Source organism: Pan troglodytes, chromosome 14, assembly GCF_028858775.2.
Source record: "Pan troglodytes isolate AG18354 chromosome 14, NHGRI_mPanTro3-v2.0_pri, whole genome shotgun sequence".
In the NCBI taxonomy this organism is placed as follows: Eukaryota; Metazoa; Chordata; class Mammalia; order Primates; family Hominidae; genus Pan; species Pan troglodytes.
In genome coordinates, this window is record NC_072412.2 from 43,205,132 (window position 1) to 43,224,800 (window position 19,669).

Consider the following 19,669-nt stretch of genomic DNA (forward strand, 5'->3'; position numbering starts at 1 on the left):
TTTCTCATGTGGCTTTTAGTTTGTAGAGTAGGTGTACCAGCTCTCTGTGCACACTTAAAGGTTAATTAAACCACTACAAAATGCAAAAGCAGCCAGGTCTTTGTTTCCGAGGTAATAAAATCACAAATGATTCCTATTCAAAAATGAAGGCTATAATATTCTGTTGCCAGTGGATTTTGTGCATTTTTCCTGTTTTAACAACGTGTACTTCTCTCTTCACCAGAAACATTAGGTCACAAAAGCCAATCTCATCTACATCTTTACAATGTTGTTTATCATCTTTTTGCATGCGGGAGATAGAACTGGTAATGAAACAGCCAAATTGGATTCTAGCGAGGATTTGTCCTGACTTAGAATACTTTCAGAATCCATTCAGAATGCCTCTGATTTATCATTAAGCCCCCTGGAGCCATTTATTTTGGGCCAGCTTTTCAGGGATAGGACATCAGTTGTGTGCTAGTTATTAGAAATTATAACACAGCTGATGAAGTGTGACAACACAGAGTCCATTGGATTTGCAAAAGATTACAGAAGGGTGTTACAGAAGTCAACAGCTATTATGCTGAAAATGTCTCTGAGCAGAGAGAGACATAAGGAAATAGATTCTATCCTGCTCCCTGTCATCTCTCCTAGGGTCTTTGGGTTCAGCGTACATGAATTCCCCTCCCACAGCTCCTTTTCCTACCCCTGCAGTTTTTTTAGCATCTACTCCCGCCCACTCCCTCTCTCCCTCAAGCAGGTTATCATACAAAACTAGAAATAGGGAAGAAGGGTGGCTTGATACTTATGGCTGTGAAATGGTAGGTGGTTAATTCAGCCACATCATGGATACAGTTATGTTAAGCAAAGGGCAGACAGCATGTTATTAAATGAGGTTTTAGCTGACCCATAAAATCCAAAACACTTCAGAAACCATGAATCATAGTCTTGTCATACTCACTGTAGCATCCACTTGAAGGTGTTCTAGGTCAGCCTTCCCCCTTCCCACAGTGTATGTGGCATGCCCAGGAGAAGCTGGAGGAGGGGCAGTGGTGAATTGTTTCAATCTCTCTGGCAATATTTTTGAAAATTACCAACGTGCACATCTAGTGACCTAATGATTATACTTTTTGGTGATTCCATCCTAAGGGAAAAGAAAAGCATGACCTAGTACACAGGAAAATATGTTCAAGCATGTTTATTACATCATGATACCCCATGGTTAAAAAAATCTGGTAGGAAACAATCTGCATTTCTAGCAATAAGAAGTGTTTGAAGAAAGCATGGGAAATATCTACTATGGAATATCATGCAGCTATAAAAAAGAATGAGTTAGATCTATATGCATGAACCTAGAAAGATATCCATATAGATTATTAAGTGGGAAAAAAAGTCAGTTACAGAGTAACACACACAATAGCATATTATCAAACTTTAAATTACTAGGGCTTTCCCCAGAGAGTGCCATCATGATAATATCATCTCTAAGCTCGAGATGATATTATCTCATCAGCATATCCATAATGCAAAAGGAAACTGGAATCACAAGTTGAGGTGGTTTCAATACAGCTCTTCTTAGACAGGCAGATGGACTTCACAACATATGCGTGTCCTGCCCAAGCTTATACTACACTGGTAATCCTCATAAAGTAAAAATACCTCTTAGTCTCCAGAGAAATCTCTTCAAGTTGGGATTCTGGTGGGATATTAGGTCTAGGGGTAAGATGAAAGAAAGCATTTCAGATTTGCCTTTTCTTTTTTCTTTTTTTTTTTTTTTGAGACAGAGTCTTGCTTTGTCACCAGACTGGAGTGCAATATTGCGATCTTGGCTCACTGCAACCTCCAACTCCCAGGTTCAAGCGATTCTCCTGTCTCAGCCTCCCGAGTAGCTGGGATTACAGGCACATGCCACCACGCCCAGCTAATTTTTGTATTACTAGTAGAGACGGAGTTTCACCATGATGGCCAGGATGGTCTCGATCTCCTGACCTTGTGATCCGCCCACCCATGCCTTCCAAAGTGCTAGGATTACAGGCGTGAGCCACCACACCCGGCCCATATTCGCCTTTTCTAAATACACATGCCCATGCCCCATCACAGACCTATCATCTTTTTTTTTTTTTAGAGTTGGGGTCTGATTCCGTTGCCCAGGCTGGAGTGCAGAGGCATGCTCACGGCTCACTGCAATCTTTAACTCCTGGGTTCAAGCAATCCTCTACCTCTGCCTCCTGAATAGCTGGGATTGTGGGATTGCAGGCATGTGTCACTACTCTTGGCTAACTTAAAAAAAAAATTTTTTTTTAGAGATGGGTGTCTCTTTATGTTGCCTAGGCTGGTCTCAAACTCCTGTCTTCAAGTGATCCTCTCAGAGCCTCAGCCTCCCAAGTCGCTGGAATTACACATGTGAGCCACCAGACCCAGCTCACAGACCTAAATAATCTTAATTTCCAGGAGGGTAGAAATGGAAAATGGGGGAGGAAAGCCAGAATGTGTAAAAGCACCTCAGATGATCTGGCCAATCTTTCCCTCTTTTTAAAAACCCCGTTGAAAATAACTATCTTAAAAGTATATGCTCTGTTTCAATTACCAAGAGGCAGCTGTAATGAAGATAGTGACAATACCATTAACAATGTGCTAGACACTGATCTAAGGGAATTCATATCAATGAATTCATTTAATTCTCACAACATCCAACAAGGGAGGTATTAATTATTATTATCCCCATTTTATGAGATGGGAATAGGCAAAGTTAAGGTTAAGAATCATTACAAAGCTAGCTTGTGGTAGAGCCAGGGTTCAAAACCTAGGAAGTGTAGCTTCAGTCTATAGGAACAGATGTGAATCACAGCAAGCAAAAAAGGTGAGGCGTATGAGCTCACATCAACATTTTCATGCCCAAAGTTTCTCATTTATCTTGTCCCTTGGAGACCTAAAGTGTGGTTCTATTTTTTAGAGCTCATTCACTGCTGCACTTCTGATCACTGAATTGCCCTTGCCCTTTGAATTATTCAGTGTTTCTGGAGAAATAGTTCTGAAAAAATATGCTCTATTATTTCTTTCTTTCCTCCTTCAGTTCCTCCCCTGCCATGAAACCAGATTCTGTTGATACACAGAGAACTGTGCAGAAGTCTTCCACTAGAAGAGTGCGCAAAAGTGGGCTGAAATTTCATGAGGTCCAGTTCTTCTTGAGTATGTTCCTAACAGGTGCCACTTTCCATTTAGACTTGTCTGTAAAATTAGCCTATGAATACTGGCTTGCCTCTGCAATCACATGCCTAGGTGGGGAGGTGGTGAAGGAGACAGGTGTGTATACATTCTTTTCTTTAAAGAAGGCTTGTTTTCAGTTGAAAATGTGGAAATTAAGACTTTCTTGCCTTCAAGAATTATGATGTTGTGGGAGGAAAAAAAAATCCTAAGGGTTAAGGGCCAGTTCTGCCACTTTGTTAAGTGTCTTCAACTAAGTCACTTAACTTTCTGAACCTCAGTCTCCTCACCTGTAAAATGGCACCATAAATTTTTGCCCCACTTATTTCACAAGGTTGTTGTGCTGATCCAAGAAAGAACTCAGATCTTCTGGTTTCATGCCCATGGTGTCCATTTCATCCATCTATCAGTTTTTCATTTCTTTATTCATTCATGCAACATGTATTATATCTCCCAAGGGTTAGCTAAGTGAAAAATGTATGCATGTTGGGAGGTTGGGGGAAGAAAGGGAGAGAAGCACCCCAGATTGGGAAAGGGCACTGAAGGTAGAGAAAATGAGGTGTTTAAGACAGTGGTGTGAGCAAGGACCTACAGCAGCCCATGACTCCACATTCTAATATTTTTCATGGTATTCCAATTCCTCTGTGGCCATTAATTCTTAAAGTTTCGAGTCAAAACCATCTTAACCTCATCCAAGCTGGGTTCCTTAGCTAATACCTTCTTCTACATCTTCTCTCCAGGCCCCCATGGCTCCCTCTATCTAAAGTACAGGTGGTGAGCAGAAGTAGTCAAGGCTTATAAGCCAGGCTGCTCCTCAAATGCAGCCATAAGAAAAGAAATCGGTGGGGTGTTTTAAATGCATGCCTGATATAAAGATAAACCTCGGGTATCATATATCAGGGGATCCCAACCCTCAGGCCACCCACTGGTACCAGTCCATGGCCTATTAGGAACTGAGCCGCACAGCAGGTGAGCAGCAGGCAAACAAGCGAAGCTTCATCTGTATTTACAGCCACTCCCCATTGTTTGCATTGCCGCCTGAGCTCTGCCTCCCATCAGATCAGCAGCAGCGTTAGATGCTCATAGGAGTGCAAACCCTATTGTGAACTGCACCTGCCAGGGATCTAGGTTGGATGCTCCTTAGGAGAATATAATGCCTGATGATCTCTCACTGCTTCCCATCACCCCCAGTTGGGACCGTGTAGCTGCAGGAAAACAAGCTCAGGGCTCCCACTGATTCTTCATTATGGTGCGCTGTATATTTCACTATATATTGCAATGTAATAATAATAAGGCACAATAAATCTAATGTGCTTGAATCATCCCAAAAGCGTTCTCCCCACCTCCACCCTGGTCTGTGGAAAAACTGTCTTCCATAAAACCAGTCCCTGGTGCCAAAAAGGTTGGAGACCACTGTCTTATATGATATATAAAGTGCAAGTTCTATGTGTCCCAGAAAAGGATTTTAAAGGTAATTCATGGTGTGTATCATGGCGTCTATCTTGTTACACATTAGTAATACTTTGAATGTGTAAAGTGCTTCTCCCTGTTCTGTTGGATTTATCTTTGAAGTAGCTCATAAAGGTAAAGTTATCAGTATAGAAAACATTCCTTCACTGGCCCTATTTCATAAATTAAGGAACAAAGACTGGATGCAACATGTGGCAGATTATGCGAAAAATCTAGTAGCTGAGCAAACGTAAGAATTCAGGTTCCCTGGATTCCAGGACAGAGTTGACTTCCCCATCTGAAGTGATACATGAGCACAATAGGTTTTCATCGTCATTCAGATTATAATGGTTCCTTTTACTCTGATAATATTGCTGATATTTCTAGAAATAGCTTGTTCATCCATTTATTAATCTCATAAACCCCTGACTGGGGGAAAGGGAGTGGAAAGTGGTCAGAAATGGGGCTGGAACAGTAATCAGGAAGCCGGAACCTCCATTGCCTCAAGAGCTAAGTTCAATGTCAGGCCTTTGTCTCGAGGGCAACGGGGAACTCTGTAAAGGTATTTAAGTTGGGGAATGTAGTGATCAGCAGCATTTGGCAGCAATCACCCTGGGCTGGAGTGGGCCTGACAGGAATGGGCAAATCTTGGGGCAGGAAATCCAGTCAGAAGATTATGACCATAAAGCAGGTGAGAGATGTTGGTGTCCCAAGGGCAAAGGGGGATCCCATCAAGACATGAGAACCGCCACGTCGTTCTTTCCCCAATCCCACTGTTTCTAGATTTTTCCTTCTAGGAGGCCTGCAAATGTGTTTCCGGGAGGAAAATCCGTCCCTGCTATTTCTCCAGCCTTCCCTTGTTACCGGTTCGGCCCTGCCCCTTTAACATTCAGGAATGAGAGTGGAAGCAGAAGGCCCAGGTCCCCGGAGGTCCCGACGCCCGGATTCCACAGCCTGTGAGGGTCCCTTGCGCAGAGCGGGACGAGGCCACTGGCACTACGTAGTGACTTCACCAACAGCCTGCAGTACTCGTTAACGAGATTTCGCCAGGCCCCTTGGACTAACGCCAGGATTCTCGGTGCCCGCAGTCAGCGCTCTGGGATTAGACAACGCACCACAGGCCGCGGCTCTCTGCTGACCCTCAGCAGCGATAAGACCGGCGCGGACAAGCCAGCAGCCGCTAGCTCTCCCACAAGGCCGAGCGCGGCCAAAGGGCAGCCCCGCCCGCTCCGCCTCCCCCAGCTCTATTGGCTAGTGCGCCTGCCACTCAGCCGCGCGCCGGACCCCGGCTTCGGGCCTGGAGGCGGGATCCCAAGCCTCCTCGGCTCGGCTCGTCTCGCCTCGCCTCGCTTGTCCTTGAGGTTTACTGTGTTTGGCATCGCAGTTCCGACGCCAGCCGCCGTTTCGCGACCCACGGCGGACTTGCATAAACACTTTCTAGTTGGAATCTCACCCTGTGAGGTGGGCAAGGTAGTGATATTCCTGTTTGACGCCGACAGAAGTAAGAGAGATTGACTCTCAGAACCATGTGGCGGGATTTTAAAGGAGGATCTTAACAGTGGCTCCGGACAGACCCGTGTTTTCTGCTCCTAGCATTAACTACGTCGTTAAACCCTTCTGAATTTATTTCGTCTGTGAAATGGGGAAAAGATAGCCACCTTGCATAACTGGTGAAGAATTCGTAAACTGACAGAAGAATCTAGTAAGAGGACTGGCCCGTGGTCGGCTCTTAATGGTGTGTGTGGGGCTATGAACATTCCCAGGTCTTCTGACCTCTAGTCTGGGACTCTTTCTGCTAAACTAGGGATTCTTAGAGGTCCAGAGACTTCGGGAGATCCAGGGGCATCTTCAAAGGGGTCCCTGAGTTCTAAACTGCAGAGGAACACTCTTAAGAGAGATAATAAATATTTCCACCACATCTGTTATGGATAATATATATTTTGTCATCTATTTGCCAGAGACTGTTGTAAGTGCTTATATACATTAAGTCACTTAATCTTTACAGTGAACACTAAGGTACATCCTATTATAATTCCCATTTTACAGAGACGTTAAATACCTATCTAGCTAAAAAGTGTGGGAGCTGTTTTACATTCACGCAATCTAGCTGATAAAGCCACACACCTTAATGTTTGTACTATATATTATTGTGCAAGAGGTGTATTTGATAATGATTCTTGTGTCACCATTTACAAGATGCCTCTGACTTTTATTAAACTCTCAAAGGGCAGGAAAAGAAAAAAAAATACAGAGGAACCTAAACCCTAAATCAGAGACAGACTACATGCAGATATACAAATGGATGATTAGAAACCAAAGTTGTGGGTACCATGTTTGCAATTCCGTTTTAGCTGAGTGCTTTGGACTATCACGTCCCTCAGTGGCTCCCTGGAGGAAGAATGATTGAATGACAGGATTGGAATGGAATGTAGCCATCATCTTATCTGACCACACAGACACCTCCCAGCAGATGAATGCATCACCTCCTCATGATAATTTTGAAGACTTTCTGAGAAAGTGATAATATTAGCCTATTACCTCACAACCACAAGGAACACTACAGTGACTACAAACCCTATGTGCCTCATTCAACAGGTGTCACAGAATAAAGAAAAAGACTGGGAGAGAGATGGGAGCTGATAGACCAGAGGAGACCAAAGACTGAAACTGAAGACTAAACCATGGAAATTGGGAACAAGCACTTACTCGCTTAGAGGGTGAAAAAAGTGAATTTGCCTACAGGGCCAATTTGGAAGCACCTCTCCCCGGAAGCCAGGTTAGAATTCCTACTAAGGTGTCCTTGGCCTCTTCAGTGGTGGTGGCCTTGAACTACACAGCACACTTGCACACTCAGCTTCTGAATGTCCAGAGCAGTCCTGAGTCTTGCCTGAGAAAAATACTCAGGTTCTTGGGCTTCATCTCTCCCTTCTGCCTTCTTTTCCTCCACCTTTCCAGGTCAGCCTGGGGAATATGAGATGTGAGGAGAGGGGTGAGTGGAGGCTGAGTTTTGACCAATGTTATATGACATTTGAACCTGACCTATGGCAAAAGGAAGATCCTTTGGGAGGCAGGCCTATGTTCTCATCCCTTTTTCTGCCCCTTTGGATCAATTAGCTCTCAATCATTTTCTCTGGGACTGGTAAAGAACAGAGAGGGGCACTGGACAACATCAGCCAAGTAAAAGTAGTGCGGGGGTTGGGTCCCAAGTGATCTGTCAACATCCTGAAATGATATTTTGAGTGATCAGAGAAAATGCAGTCTCCATGAAGGAGGGAAGTCTAGGGTGATTCCTGTAGAGAAATATTGGTTGTGAGATTTAAGGGGTGAACGTGAGATAGACAGGAAATGAGGCAAGAGGCTGAGAGTCAGTGGCACCACTTGCTTTGGAAATGGAGCAAAGTCTCCAGCAAAGGCTGTGAAGCTCACAAAAGCTTGGTCCTGGGGTGAGGTGTGGGGAGGGTTGGCCATATAGGACAAGAGCAGGGCTGCAGACTTAAAGGCCCAAGGACAAGCAATGTGACTCCTTTTCCAGCAAGATTGGGACCTCACCAAACTACCATCTCCCAAGCCCCTCCATCCAACAACTGGATATTCTCTCTATGGCATGAATAATAGCTATTGCACCACATGGTATGCAAAGACAATTATTATAGATTTGCTTTGTACTGGGCTTTTGCTAATTGGCTATAAGTGCTAACCTTTCATAAGTGACTCTAAAAAGGATGATTTCTGCACAGCTCTCTAAGCATTTGTGGACCCAGTCAGGAAAGCTGAAAGAAGCAGCAGGCTTAGCAGACCATTCTGAATAGCTTTGGAGACATAAGCCAGGGAGACCCAGAATGAGATAAGGAAACCAGTCTTCTCATTTGGAACCTAGAACATTTGAATATGGACACTTTGATGTTCACCTTGGCACCATTAGTATTGAGCAGATTTGTTAAGTATTAGTTTGAACTGTATGATGTGCTGATATTCAGCTGTTTTTGATGCACAAAACATAGCAATTTCCTATGGCTGAATCTAATAAAATCCTGAGGTAATAAGATAGAATTCTAAGAGATGTTAACTTAGTTGACTGGGGGAGAATGAGGAACTTTGGGGGCCTACGTCTCTAGGAGTGAGTGTTCCCAATTATAAACAATTCATTAAAAAGAGGCTTGCAGGATCTCCAGTTAAAAATTCTAGTTTCATTTATTTATTCATTCATTGTAACAATATCAGAAATCATTGAGCATCTCCCATGTGTCAGTCACTGTGCTAGAAAGACAGAATAAAATGATGGTCACTGCCCTGAAGGAACACACAGAATAGTGGGAAAGGAGTGAGGATGGTGCAGTGGACAAGGCTATAGGGAGGGCCCTGGGGAAACAGAAGAGGAACAGAGAGAATGATTCTGGGGAAGGAAAGGAGGAAGAGAAGGAGAGGTGTGGTCTTAGCCAGAGAAGGTTTTGATGTGGGAAAGACAAGTAATAATTAACCAAATAGGAAAGGCAGGAAGGAAAGTTCCAGACAAAACCAGGCAGAGATAACCATATGATTTAAAGAAACAAGTTATATTTAGAGTGAATATAGGTATATTAAGTCTACAGAAAGGCATTTATCAAAGGGCTTTAGGCGTCTCCAAGTCAGGAACCATGTCGTATTTACATTCGTATAGCCAGTGTTGTGTCCAGGACCATACCTAGCACATGGTAGGTGCTTGGTAGATATCAAAATAAACTGGCCTGGGGAAAAAAGCCTGAAATTGAAATATACCACAAATTTAAAAGAAACTTTTTCTTTCCTGCTCCCATTAGTCTGAATTGATGAGGTTTCAATGTATTACTTGAAATGTTATGGATGAAAACATTCATTTGCAACCTATCTCTAGAAAGAGATGTGGTTATGTAACCTTTTAATCTGTGTGTCTAAGTAGATGTCAAAAGTATGTGTTGCCTTGAGGACTTTTCTAAGTCTGTTCAATGTTGCTATAATAGAATACCTAAGCCTAGGTAATTTATAAAGAAAAGAGGTTTATTTAGCTCACAGCTGTGCAGTCTGGGAAGTATGAGAAGGATGGTGCCAACATCTGCTCAGCATCTGGTGAGAACCACGTGCTGGGTTAAAAAACATGGCAGAGAAGGTCACAGGGGAAGCGAACATTTGTGAAGAGAGGCAAAACCTAAGGGGCTCCTGGTTTTATACCAACCCACTCTTGTGGAAACTAATCCATTCTCACAAGAACTAGTCTAGCCTCCCCAGAGCAGGAACTCAGTCACTTGGTGAGACCCATGACAAGCCATTCACGAGGGATCTGCCCCCATGACCCAAACACCTCCCATTAGGCCCCACCTCCCAACACCACCACACTGGGGATCCAATTTCAACATGTGTTTGGTGGGAACAAATAAACCATATCCAAACCATAATAGAGACTTTTTCAGTTCCTTATTTTGAGTATTTAGTGTGTACTCTCCATAGGCCAGATGATATAACAGGCTTGTGACCACAGTGGTAAATAAGACAAATATAGACCCTGCCTTGAGAGAGTTTAATATTTAGTAGCTAAAACAGTTATTATCTGTTAATTTGCCTGGATGAATCAGAGAAGGCTCTCAGATGAAGCAGCCTCTGGAAGACGAGGGCATTCCAGGGAGGAAGGGCGGCATATGCACCAGCATGGAGGCGGGAGGAGACAGCACGATGTACCTGAAGAAGAACAAATAATGAGTGCTACGTGGGGCTATTGGAAACGAGAAGGAAATGTGGAAGAAGAAGTTAAGAAGGTGGACAAGGGTTAGCTCTTGAAGTGTCTTGAAAAGGAGTTTGTATTTTATTTTGCAGTCAATGAAGAGCCATTGGAGGATTTTAAATAAGGAACCGAAAAATGGAGTCTGAAAATAGAGGCGCAGAGACCGGTAAGTTGGTGGTTGCCAATCAGTGGTCCAAGGAAAAGATAAATGAGCAGAGCCGTGATCAGGACCAGAGAGGAGGCAACAGAAGAGAGATGCTCAGGATACAATCGATGTGCTTCGAGAGTGACTGGAGGTGGGGCACTGTAGAATAAGTGACATGGAGAGATCTAGATTGACCTCTGGGCCTACAGCTCAGGAAAATGGGTGGGAGGTGGCATTCAGAGAGACCAGGAGCACTCCTTATCTTTCAGAGCCCAACACATAATCACCAACAGCTGACTTATGAATAAGATCTTGGGGTCCTTGAAACACCGAAACACTGGAATTTTTAGAATTTTACATTCTTACTGCCCAAGAAAACCCCTTGCAAAGAAAAAAAAACAACTTAAGAAGAGTAAAAGTATTTAAAAGGCTCCAACTTCTCCCAAACACCTCCTCTTTTCTGACTCTCCCAATTGTATAGTCACAGCAATAATAGCAGCCACATATTAAGTCATTACCATCTATAGCCAAATAACTGCAAAACCACAAGAGGGCAATGAAAATGGCCATAAAGGCACAGAGTAGTAATTATTTTCCCATTAGCACCAGCTACACTAATATCAACATAGAACAATTAACATTCCTAACCTCATAATTAGGCTATAACCTCTGCATGTCTTGCCAGAGTAGATTGATGAACGGCACAGGAGGAATAAGCAACAATAAGGCAGCCGTGCAGTGAGACCACTGCATCCTCACCTTGTCTGCGGGTGATCCACAGTGCTGTTGGATAGAAAGGCAGTGGGAGAACTTGGTTGTGACTTCCACTGATCTAGCCAGTCCCCAGCTAAAAGCCATCTAATTCAGCTGCACTTTCTTTGAGTCCCAGGAAGTGAGTGTTTGAGTGGGAGAAAAGCTACAGCAGTAATAACACAGAAGGCAGAGTCCTTTTGCATTTATATCTCTTTATTCTGTCCATCACTAGGCAACCATTCTTTGTGCTTAAAACTACACATCTTTGTACATGTGACACCTTCTTCTCTGAAGTAACCACTTTGGTTTGCAGTGTGCTAGGGGATATCTATTCTGTTTATTTCTGTTTAGGTCAACCACAATGAAGAACAAGCCATTTTGACCTCCATCCTGGCTCATCTCCTCTGTGTTCTCATAGCATCATATTATAGAATGGATCACAAACGCCTTTGCAGTTGCCTATTTCTTTGTCCATTTCTCCCTCCAGACTGTGAGTTCCCAGAGGGCATGTCTTATCTATGTTAGTAGCCACATCCCCGGTATCTGGCTCTGTGGACAACACTCCATAACTGTTGGAGGAATGAATGAATGAGTGAGTGAGTGAGTGAATGTTTTCCCTGAAATTCAAACCTTGGTGGTTGAACTTATCATTATTTGGTTTACGGAACAAGCTAGGCTGATTGAATTGACTTGGCCAGGCAGAATTAGGCAAAATGTAACACAAAGAAGATGAGTACACCAGCCTTGCTGATTGAGGAGATCAGCTGTGGATGAGCCAAGTGCCAGCTGCCAGCTGCAGTTGCAAGGCCATGTTCTTCTTCTAGCTAGGAACATTCTGTGGCAGAGACTCACCCAGGGGTCTGAATATCAGAATCACAACCAGAAAATGGCTCATTATTGCACAGACAAATAATTGGCGGCTCTCTCCAAGTAACAGTGTCTTAAGTTAGGTTCCCTAGAAGCAGATTATAAAACGAAGACTCTTGGTCAAGTGATTTACTGAGCTCATGCTCTCAGGAGAAAAGGAGTGAGAGGAGCATAATAGGCAGGGAGAAAAGCTAGAGGAGAGCTCAGCTGGCGACTGGCTGCAGCCTGATCACCTTGAGCTATGGAGCTGGCCAACCCTTTGTCTCTCTGTGTGGATTAGTCATTGGCTGTGGGCTATCCCTGGGGGCAGGAACCATAACCTCCTAGTGAACACAGCTCTTATTTCAGTAGAGAGCAATTCTCTGGAAAAGTGGGCAGCTGTGAGCTATTGAAAGTCAGTACCCAGAGCTGGAGGATGGGTGCACGGCTGGTACAGGTGCTCTGAGCATGGCACCTCCAGCATCTACCAGAGTTGGATTGTGTGAAATATTGTTATAGTCACTTCTCAAAAGAATATATTTATGCAGCCAACAGACATATGAAAAAATGCTCATGATCACTGGTCATTAAAGAAATGCAAATCAAAACCACAGTAAGATGCCATCTCACGCCAGGTAGAATGGCGATCATCAAAAAGTCAGTAAACAACAGATGCTGGAGAGGATGTGGAGAAATAGGAACGCTTTTACACTGTTGGTGGGAGTGTAAATTAGTTCAGCCATTGAGGAAGACAGTGTGGCGATTCCTCAAGGATCTAGAACTGGAAATACCATTTGACCCAGCAATCCCATTACTGGGCTTATACCCAAGGGATTATAAATCATTCTACTATAAAGACACATGCACAGGTATATTTATTGCGGCACTATTCACAATAGCAAAGACTTGGAACCAACCCAAATGTCCATCAATAATAGACTGGATAAAGAAAATGTGGCACATATACACCATGGAATACTATGCAGCCATAAAAAAGGATGAGTTCATGTCCTTTGTGGGGACACGGATGAAGCTGGAAACCATCATTCTCAGCAAACGATCACAAGAACAGAAAACCAAACACTGCATGTTCTCACTCATAAGTGGGAGTTGAACAATGAGAACACATGGACATAGGGAGGGGAACATTACACAATGGGGCCTATTGTGGGGTGGGAGGGTAGGGGAGGAATAACATTAGGAGAAATACCTAATGTAGGTGATGGGTTGATGGGTGCAGCAAACCATCATGACACATGTATACCTACGTAACAAAACTGCACGTTCTGCACATGTACCCCAGAACTTAAAGTATAATGAAAAAAACGAGTTAAAAAAAAGAAATATTGTCATAGTAATCACTACCGATTATTGAGCACCTACTATATGCCTAGTGCTGTGCTAAATATATGTATTTGCCCAGATACTCCTTTGGATACACCTGTTAGAAAGGTAATATACTAGCATTTCCATCCGACAGATGAAACTCAGATTCGTGCTTAGAATATTTCCTTTCTGTGTCTACATTCCCATGATAGAAGCAGGATATTGCACCTCCAACTGGCCTGAATTCCATGCATTCATTCTACTCATGAATTTCACCAATGCTTTTGAGCACCTATTACGTACCAAGACTAGGCTAGGCCCTAGGGATATATCAGTGAAATGATAGTCTTGGATCCTTTCCTCAAAGGATAAGACTAAGCCTCAGGCCTAGATCCAATGTGATCTAATTAAAAAATATTATTTGGACATCTGCTATGTACATTCTGATTCACCACGCTTAATCAAGAAAGAATCCAGACCCCGTGCCTCTGTAAAAGTCCACTTGAATCCCTCACATAAAACATGCTACTAGATTGGGAAAACCTGTTCTCAATACTTCATACAAACCAAGCACGGCAGGCACCTTCCCTGTGCTTGAAGATTAAACTTGGTGATCTCTAAATTCCCTTCCAGCTATCACATCGTCAGATTCCCACCTCTGACCATCCACAGTGCTCATGGCTACACCTTTACTGGGGACTGTGATGGTCTGTTTTATGTGTCAACTTGGCTAGGCTATAGCCAGTTACTCAATCAAACACTTATCTAGGTGTTGCTATGGCAATATTTTGTAGATGTGATTAACATCTACAATCACTTGCCTTTAAGTAAAGGAGATTATTGTCACTAGTATGGGTGGACCTCATTCAATCAGTGAAAAGCCTTAGGAACAAAACTGCGGTTTCTCTGAGGAAGAAGAAATCCTGCCTCTGGAGTGTACCTTCACCTCTTCCTGAGTTTCCAGCCTGCCAGCCTGCACTACAAATTTTAGACTTTCAAGCCACCCCCACAATCACTTAAGTCAGTTCGTTGAAATAAAACTCTCTCTCCCTCTTTCTCAACACACACACACACACACACACACACACACACACACCCCTCTCCTGTTGGTTCTGTTTCTCTGGAGAACCCTGAATGACACAGGGACCCACCATGTACTTTTCTTATTGTAATATCGTCTGGTATATACAGTTTTACAGCTTCCGATGTGCATAGTTTTGGCCCATCCGGGTTACTAGTAGGCAGATGAAGCCCATGCTTAGAACACCAACAAAACAAGGGTACTAGAACATGAGAAAAGCTCATCTTCAATTCAATTAGCTTAACCAGAGTTTTGCAGTAAGAACATGCAGAAATTTTGCTTACTCATAAATTCTGGGTTTTTTAAAAAAAATTATCTGTATGTGGGTGAGAAGGACTATAATCATTTCAGGTTGGAGCCCCTAAATGTATTAATCCAGCTCTGTACATCTCCAAGTAGAATATAAGGTCCATGAGGTCAGAGGCCAAGCCTTGGTTTTTTTATGAGCCTATAGTACCCAGTATGATGTTTTACAGATAATCACATACACAGAAGGTGCTGCATCAACCTATTATTTTCCTTTTTATTATTCAGAATATATTAACTTTGGGAAATGGGAAAAACAGGCTCAGAGAAATGCAGATTTGTTTGTTTTTAGGGAAATTGATTTACCATCTCCAAAGGAGAGGCTGCTTCCTCCATATGGCTAGATTTATTATCTGGAAAACAGTCCAGAGACCAGCCTTTCTCTTGTTTCTGTGTCCATTGGCAGGTGCTGGGAGTCCAACTGACTGACATGTGTCAGGCTTTGTGAGTGTTTTAAGAGAGATTCATTTTGCAACAGCACGTAGGCAGGCTGTCCCAAGCCAGCAGCAAGCATTGTTGGCAGTGGAAGGGATTAAAAGGACTTTCGCAGAGACTCAGAGTCTAGACTCTTTCTGGAACACAACCTGGAATAGCAGTGTGATGTGTAAACAGCAGATGTCCAATAAATTTGTGTTTATAGGCTAGCTGACCTTTGACCCCTAAATGATTAGCATCCCTGATGGAGTATGTAGAAAGGGGTCCAGATCCTTAAGCAAATAACTTCCACTTCGGGTGAGAATCTAGCAACTTGAAAAGAGTTGTTTCAGCCATAAAAAGGGACTTCAGGTTGAGTCCAGCCTGTGGTGGGAAACTTCCACTAACTTGAGTGTGCACCCTGGTCTCTCTTACCCACCCAAAAACAAAACTGGTCATACAGCCTGACATTACAGAAATAGAGGATAGAACTCGGAGCCCAAGAGAAATATATGGAAAGTCTTCCAGAATAAGAAAATTAGGAGAATCGTAAGACAACTGTGTGTAGGGGTACCCCAAAGGCACTGAAGAGAGAAAAGCAACACAAGAGCCGAATGAACCCCATCTCCCATGCATCTCTGAAAGGTTTTCCTGCAACTCCAGTAATGTTGCCCACTTTCCTGCAGGCCTTGCTGGCCCTGTCCTTCCCTCCCTTCATCCAGTCCCCTCCACACCGGCCAGAGTGAGGCTCTCTACGCCCTCTGTCTACCTAAAGCTGGTTATGTAAAGCCCACAGCCTTCACAGGACACTCAGAAGCTTTCAGAACTAGCTATTCTCAGCCTCTCTCCAGCTGCATCCCCTCACGACGCCTTGCCCCGGATGTTCTTTGGTCACACAGAACTATTTCACATTACTTTAACTACTCCATGCCCTTCCAGCTTCCAGGCCAAAAATGCCTTCAGCCAACCTTTCAAAAGTTCACCAACCCTTCCAGGCCCAGTTCAAAGCTAGCTCCCATCTCCTCTGGCTGAATCAATCAGCCTTTCTTTGATGCTTTCCTAATACTCCCTACTCTCCATGGATATTGTATTCCAATTATTTATATAGTATATTCACACTTCAATTCTCAGCAGAATGTGAGCTCTTCAAAATCTCTGGGCAATGGTTATTTTTTAAATTCTTGGTGCCTTGTTCCATACTTCTCACTTAGTAGGTCCTCAATAAATAGAGGTAGATAAATGAAGTAATCAACTAAGTGACCTATATTGTCAAGCCTGCCATTCAGCTCACACTCAGGCATTCTCTCAAGCTCTTCCTCCATTTTACCCCATCTGAAAATTGATGCTTGTTAGTGTGTCCAATACTACTGCCGCAGATTTCCATATATGCCCCGTGCCTTCCACACAGACTCTGTGCTCATGTTGCAGGAAATAAGCTTCTCAGGCTGTACCGCATCCAGCACCAAGCAATGTGAATATGGGGTGTCCAATAAACACTAATTATGTTAATGATTTGTGATATTTTTCTGCCATTCAGTTATGTGCTTTGAAGAAAGACATAATGGCACAGAGTCAAAGGCCAATCTGAATTGCAGAGAAATCCACTTGTTGGTGGGGGGCACTGGGTGCACTCTCTGCCCTCCTGCAGTCATTCTCTATCCACTGCGGGTGGGTGGCCCTCAGACACAAAGGGATCCATCCCACTGCAGGGCCCTGTTTGTGGAGGGGCTGATAAGTAACCTCTCTCAAGTCAGGTGTAGCTCTTAGGCCAGGAGAGAAGCTAGAAACATGCTGTGGCACCCAGTTCCAGGTCTCCAAAGACCTTGCCTCATTTGACTGGGGGTTGCTCTTCAGATCGAACTGAGGTGTAATTCAGCTTAAATCAACATTCAGGACGAGCCGTAACAAACAACAGCTTTTCATTGCTGCTGTAGCTCCATAAGCCAGATTATCTTAGCAATTAGAGGGTAATTATTGTCTACAATCAGAAGGGGAGAAGTGTCAGAACGAGGCCAGCAGAAGCGGTGACATAATGGATAATTTATTAGATGGTGACTGGATGTTTTTCTCTCTCCAGGCCTTTGTGAGAAAAACACCCAAATGCCACAAGTGCATCCCCAGGGAGCTGCAGGGTGGCAGGAGCTGAGGATGCAAAAACATAATTGCCTTCTATCTACTCTGATTTGAGCTTCATCAAATCCTTTGGCTCCCAAGGCATTCTGCAGCAGATGTGTGCACAATATTCCAGCACTAGGACTTGTGTCTGCGGGTACTGCTCGAGGCCCAAGAGTCTGAGGGTCTGCAAAGCCTCCAAGCCCTTCCCCTTCCTCCCAGGCCTCAGGGCCTGTGCTGGCCACCCTCCTATACAGCCCTTACTTGGCATTCTTGCTAAGTCCTGTGGGGGCTCCATCCTTGACTCTTTTCATTCCACGCTGATTTCTTCTGGGCTCTGCGCCTCAGGGGAGAACTTGCAATGCTAGTAATAAACAAAGAGTACTCATGATAAAAAAATGAATTTTGCTGCCTTAAGAGAGAACAGCAGAGCTTAAGGGCTTTCGTAGGTTTCTGAACAGCCACCTATCTTTTCCGGCCGTTGTCCACCCATGCACCCATCCATTCTGTAAAACTGTTTTGTGCTCACTGTGCTCAAAAAGCAGGAAGGTTTTTCCCCAAGGTAGTTCACAGCAGAATGAAATACAGACTAGAAACCAGATAAGCACCATGAGGCGATTTGAAGATAAAAGATCATTGTCCTCTACCATAAACCATGAGGCCTTAGGGAGACATGTGTATACTCACACCCTCCGCCATGACAAGGCAATAGCTTATACATGGGATTTCAGCTCCCCCAGAAGAGCTAAATAAGGGAAACCTACTAATGCCAGTGTTTGGTCACATAGAAGGTGCTGAAAAACCCATGGTGACCAAAAAGGCCAGTGGTTGCCCCACCCTCCAACGCGCACACACACACACACACACACACACACACACACTCTCTTCTCCAATTTGACCCAGCCATACTATTGCACCTCTCTGACACAATAGGCTGTTTCATATACCTTTGCTATCTTTATGTTTGTCTTCCAGGGCCTGGTCTGCTTGGTGAGACCTCAGCAGCTTTGGAACCTGCTTTTCTAGAGACCTCTCCAGAATCTCCTGGCCAGGTTCAACCTCCACCATTACTGTGCATTGTCCAAATCTTCCTTGCACTTAGCACCCTGGTGCATGTGTGTGTGACCACAGGCCAGCCAGTGAGTGTGCACTTGGAAATTTCACTCATCCTTAAATCCGTGAGGCCCAGAACAAAAACAATCAGATGTTCTGAAAAGTATCAGTGTTAAATACTGAAGTATCTTCTTGTTAAAATATTCTTCTTGATCTGTCTCTCATATTCAATCATTCACTAACTCAATTTCAGACATTTATTGAGCACCTACTATGTGCCAGACATTATGCTCAGCCTACCTGTCATGGTCTCTTGAAAGAATCTTCTAAACCTGCATCTTAAAATTACCTTTGGGGATTGTGCTGATAATGTGTATTCAAGTCTTGTGGTGAACAGGAGGAAAAATATATCATCTTACATTTGCACAGGTTATTTATTTGTTATAAAGCAGCTTCAAACCGTTTGGTTAAGACCTCTCACAGTTGAGCAAGTAGAGTTGTGCTGAATTCTAATATACGGAACCATGGGGGGCAACATGGTTTGAAAATCTGAGCTGTGTGTCTTCTTTGGAGAGAGCACATGCATCCACTAGCTCCTGACCCCACTTTGAAACAGGGATGGATAACAAATGGCATCAGTGCCACTCAAAGAGTTGTAAGTGGCAGCCAGCTACTCCTCTGCCTACTGATCACTTTGTGTATTCATTTTCCTCTTTTCTCACTTTGCTCTCTCCCATTTCCTATCTTCCCTTGCTTTCTGCTTTCTCTCTTTCTGATGATTTTATCCTCCCATACATTCATGCCCTTGAAGGGCATTGCTTAGCACCCGCCACTAGGCACTCCTCAAGAGGTTTGCTTCCCCTTTGCTTCTAGGCTGGATTAAACCCACGTTCCAGGATGTGGTATGGGAGGCAGGGAGGGCCAGAACTGGCACAGCCTCTGTGTTCTCGGGCTGCTGATCATTCCATTCCACACCAGACCTTCTGAGGTGAATGAGCTAAAGCAGCGGCACAGGTCTGAGCCATAAACAAGGCAGCACCCAGGAGCAGGCCATTGTTGCTTTGTCTGGTTTGAGCACTCAGCTTTGTACAAGTCAGACAAGACGCCTGGACATGGAGCTTGGGCTCCTGCCCAGGGTTTCATTCTCACTGTCGCAAAGCCACAGATTGGAAGCAGAAAGGCAATGCTTGCTTTCAACCCCAGTGCACACAGAAAAGCCTCCTCAGCCCAGTATCAGCTTCCCTAAACACCACCCAGGGGGCAGTGAATG

General features: G+C 43.9%; 1 protein-coding gene and 1 long non-coding RNA gene across 7 annotated transcripts in view; one reads left to right on the forward strand and one right to left on the reverse strand.

Moving 5' to 3' along the window:
- LOC741476 (uncharacterized) overlaps positions 1-19,669 on the reverse strand; it is a 66,295-nt gene that overhangs the window by 38,353 nt on the left and 8,273 nt on the right. For 4 of the 6 annotated variants that reach the window (XR_008538787.2, XR_001708689.4, XM_063792118.1 and 1 more), the window contains exon 3: positions 17,611-17,710. Coding sequence is in view for 2 of the 6 variants with exons in the window: in XM_063792119.1 (XP_063648189.1) it covers positions 17,611-17,660 (50 nt within the window). In the remaining 4 variants the exon portion in view is untranslated. Of the gene's footprint in view, positions 1-8,804; positions 10,321-17,610; positions 17,711-19,669 lie in introns of those variants that run through there. The other 2 variants (XR_170923.6, XR_001708692.4) reach the window with 2 other exon arrangements.
- LOC129135386 (uncharacterized) lies at positions 1,551-18,825 on the forward strand. The gene is made up of 4 exons (XR_008538788.2): positions 1,551-7,408; positions 10,456-10,529; positions 11,613-11,751; positions 17,312-18,825. It is a non-coding gene; the product is annotated as an uncharacterized LOC129135386 (long non-coding RNA).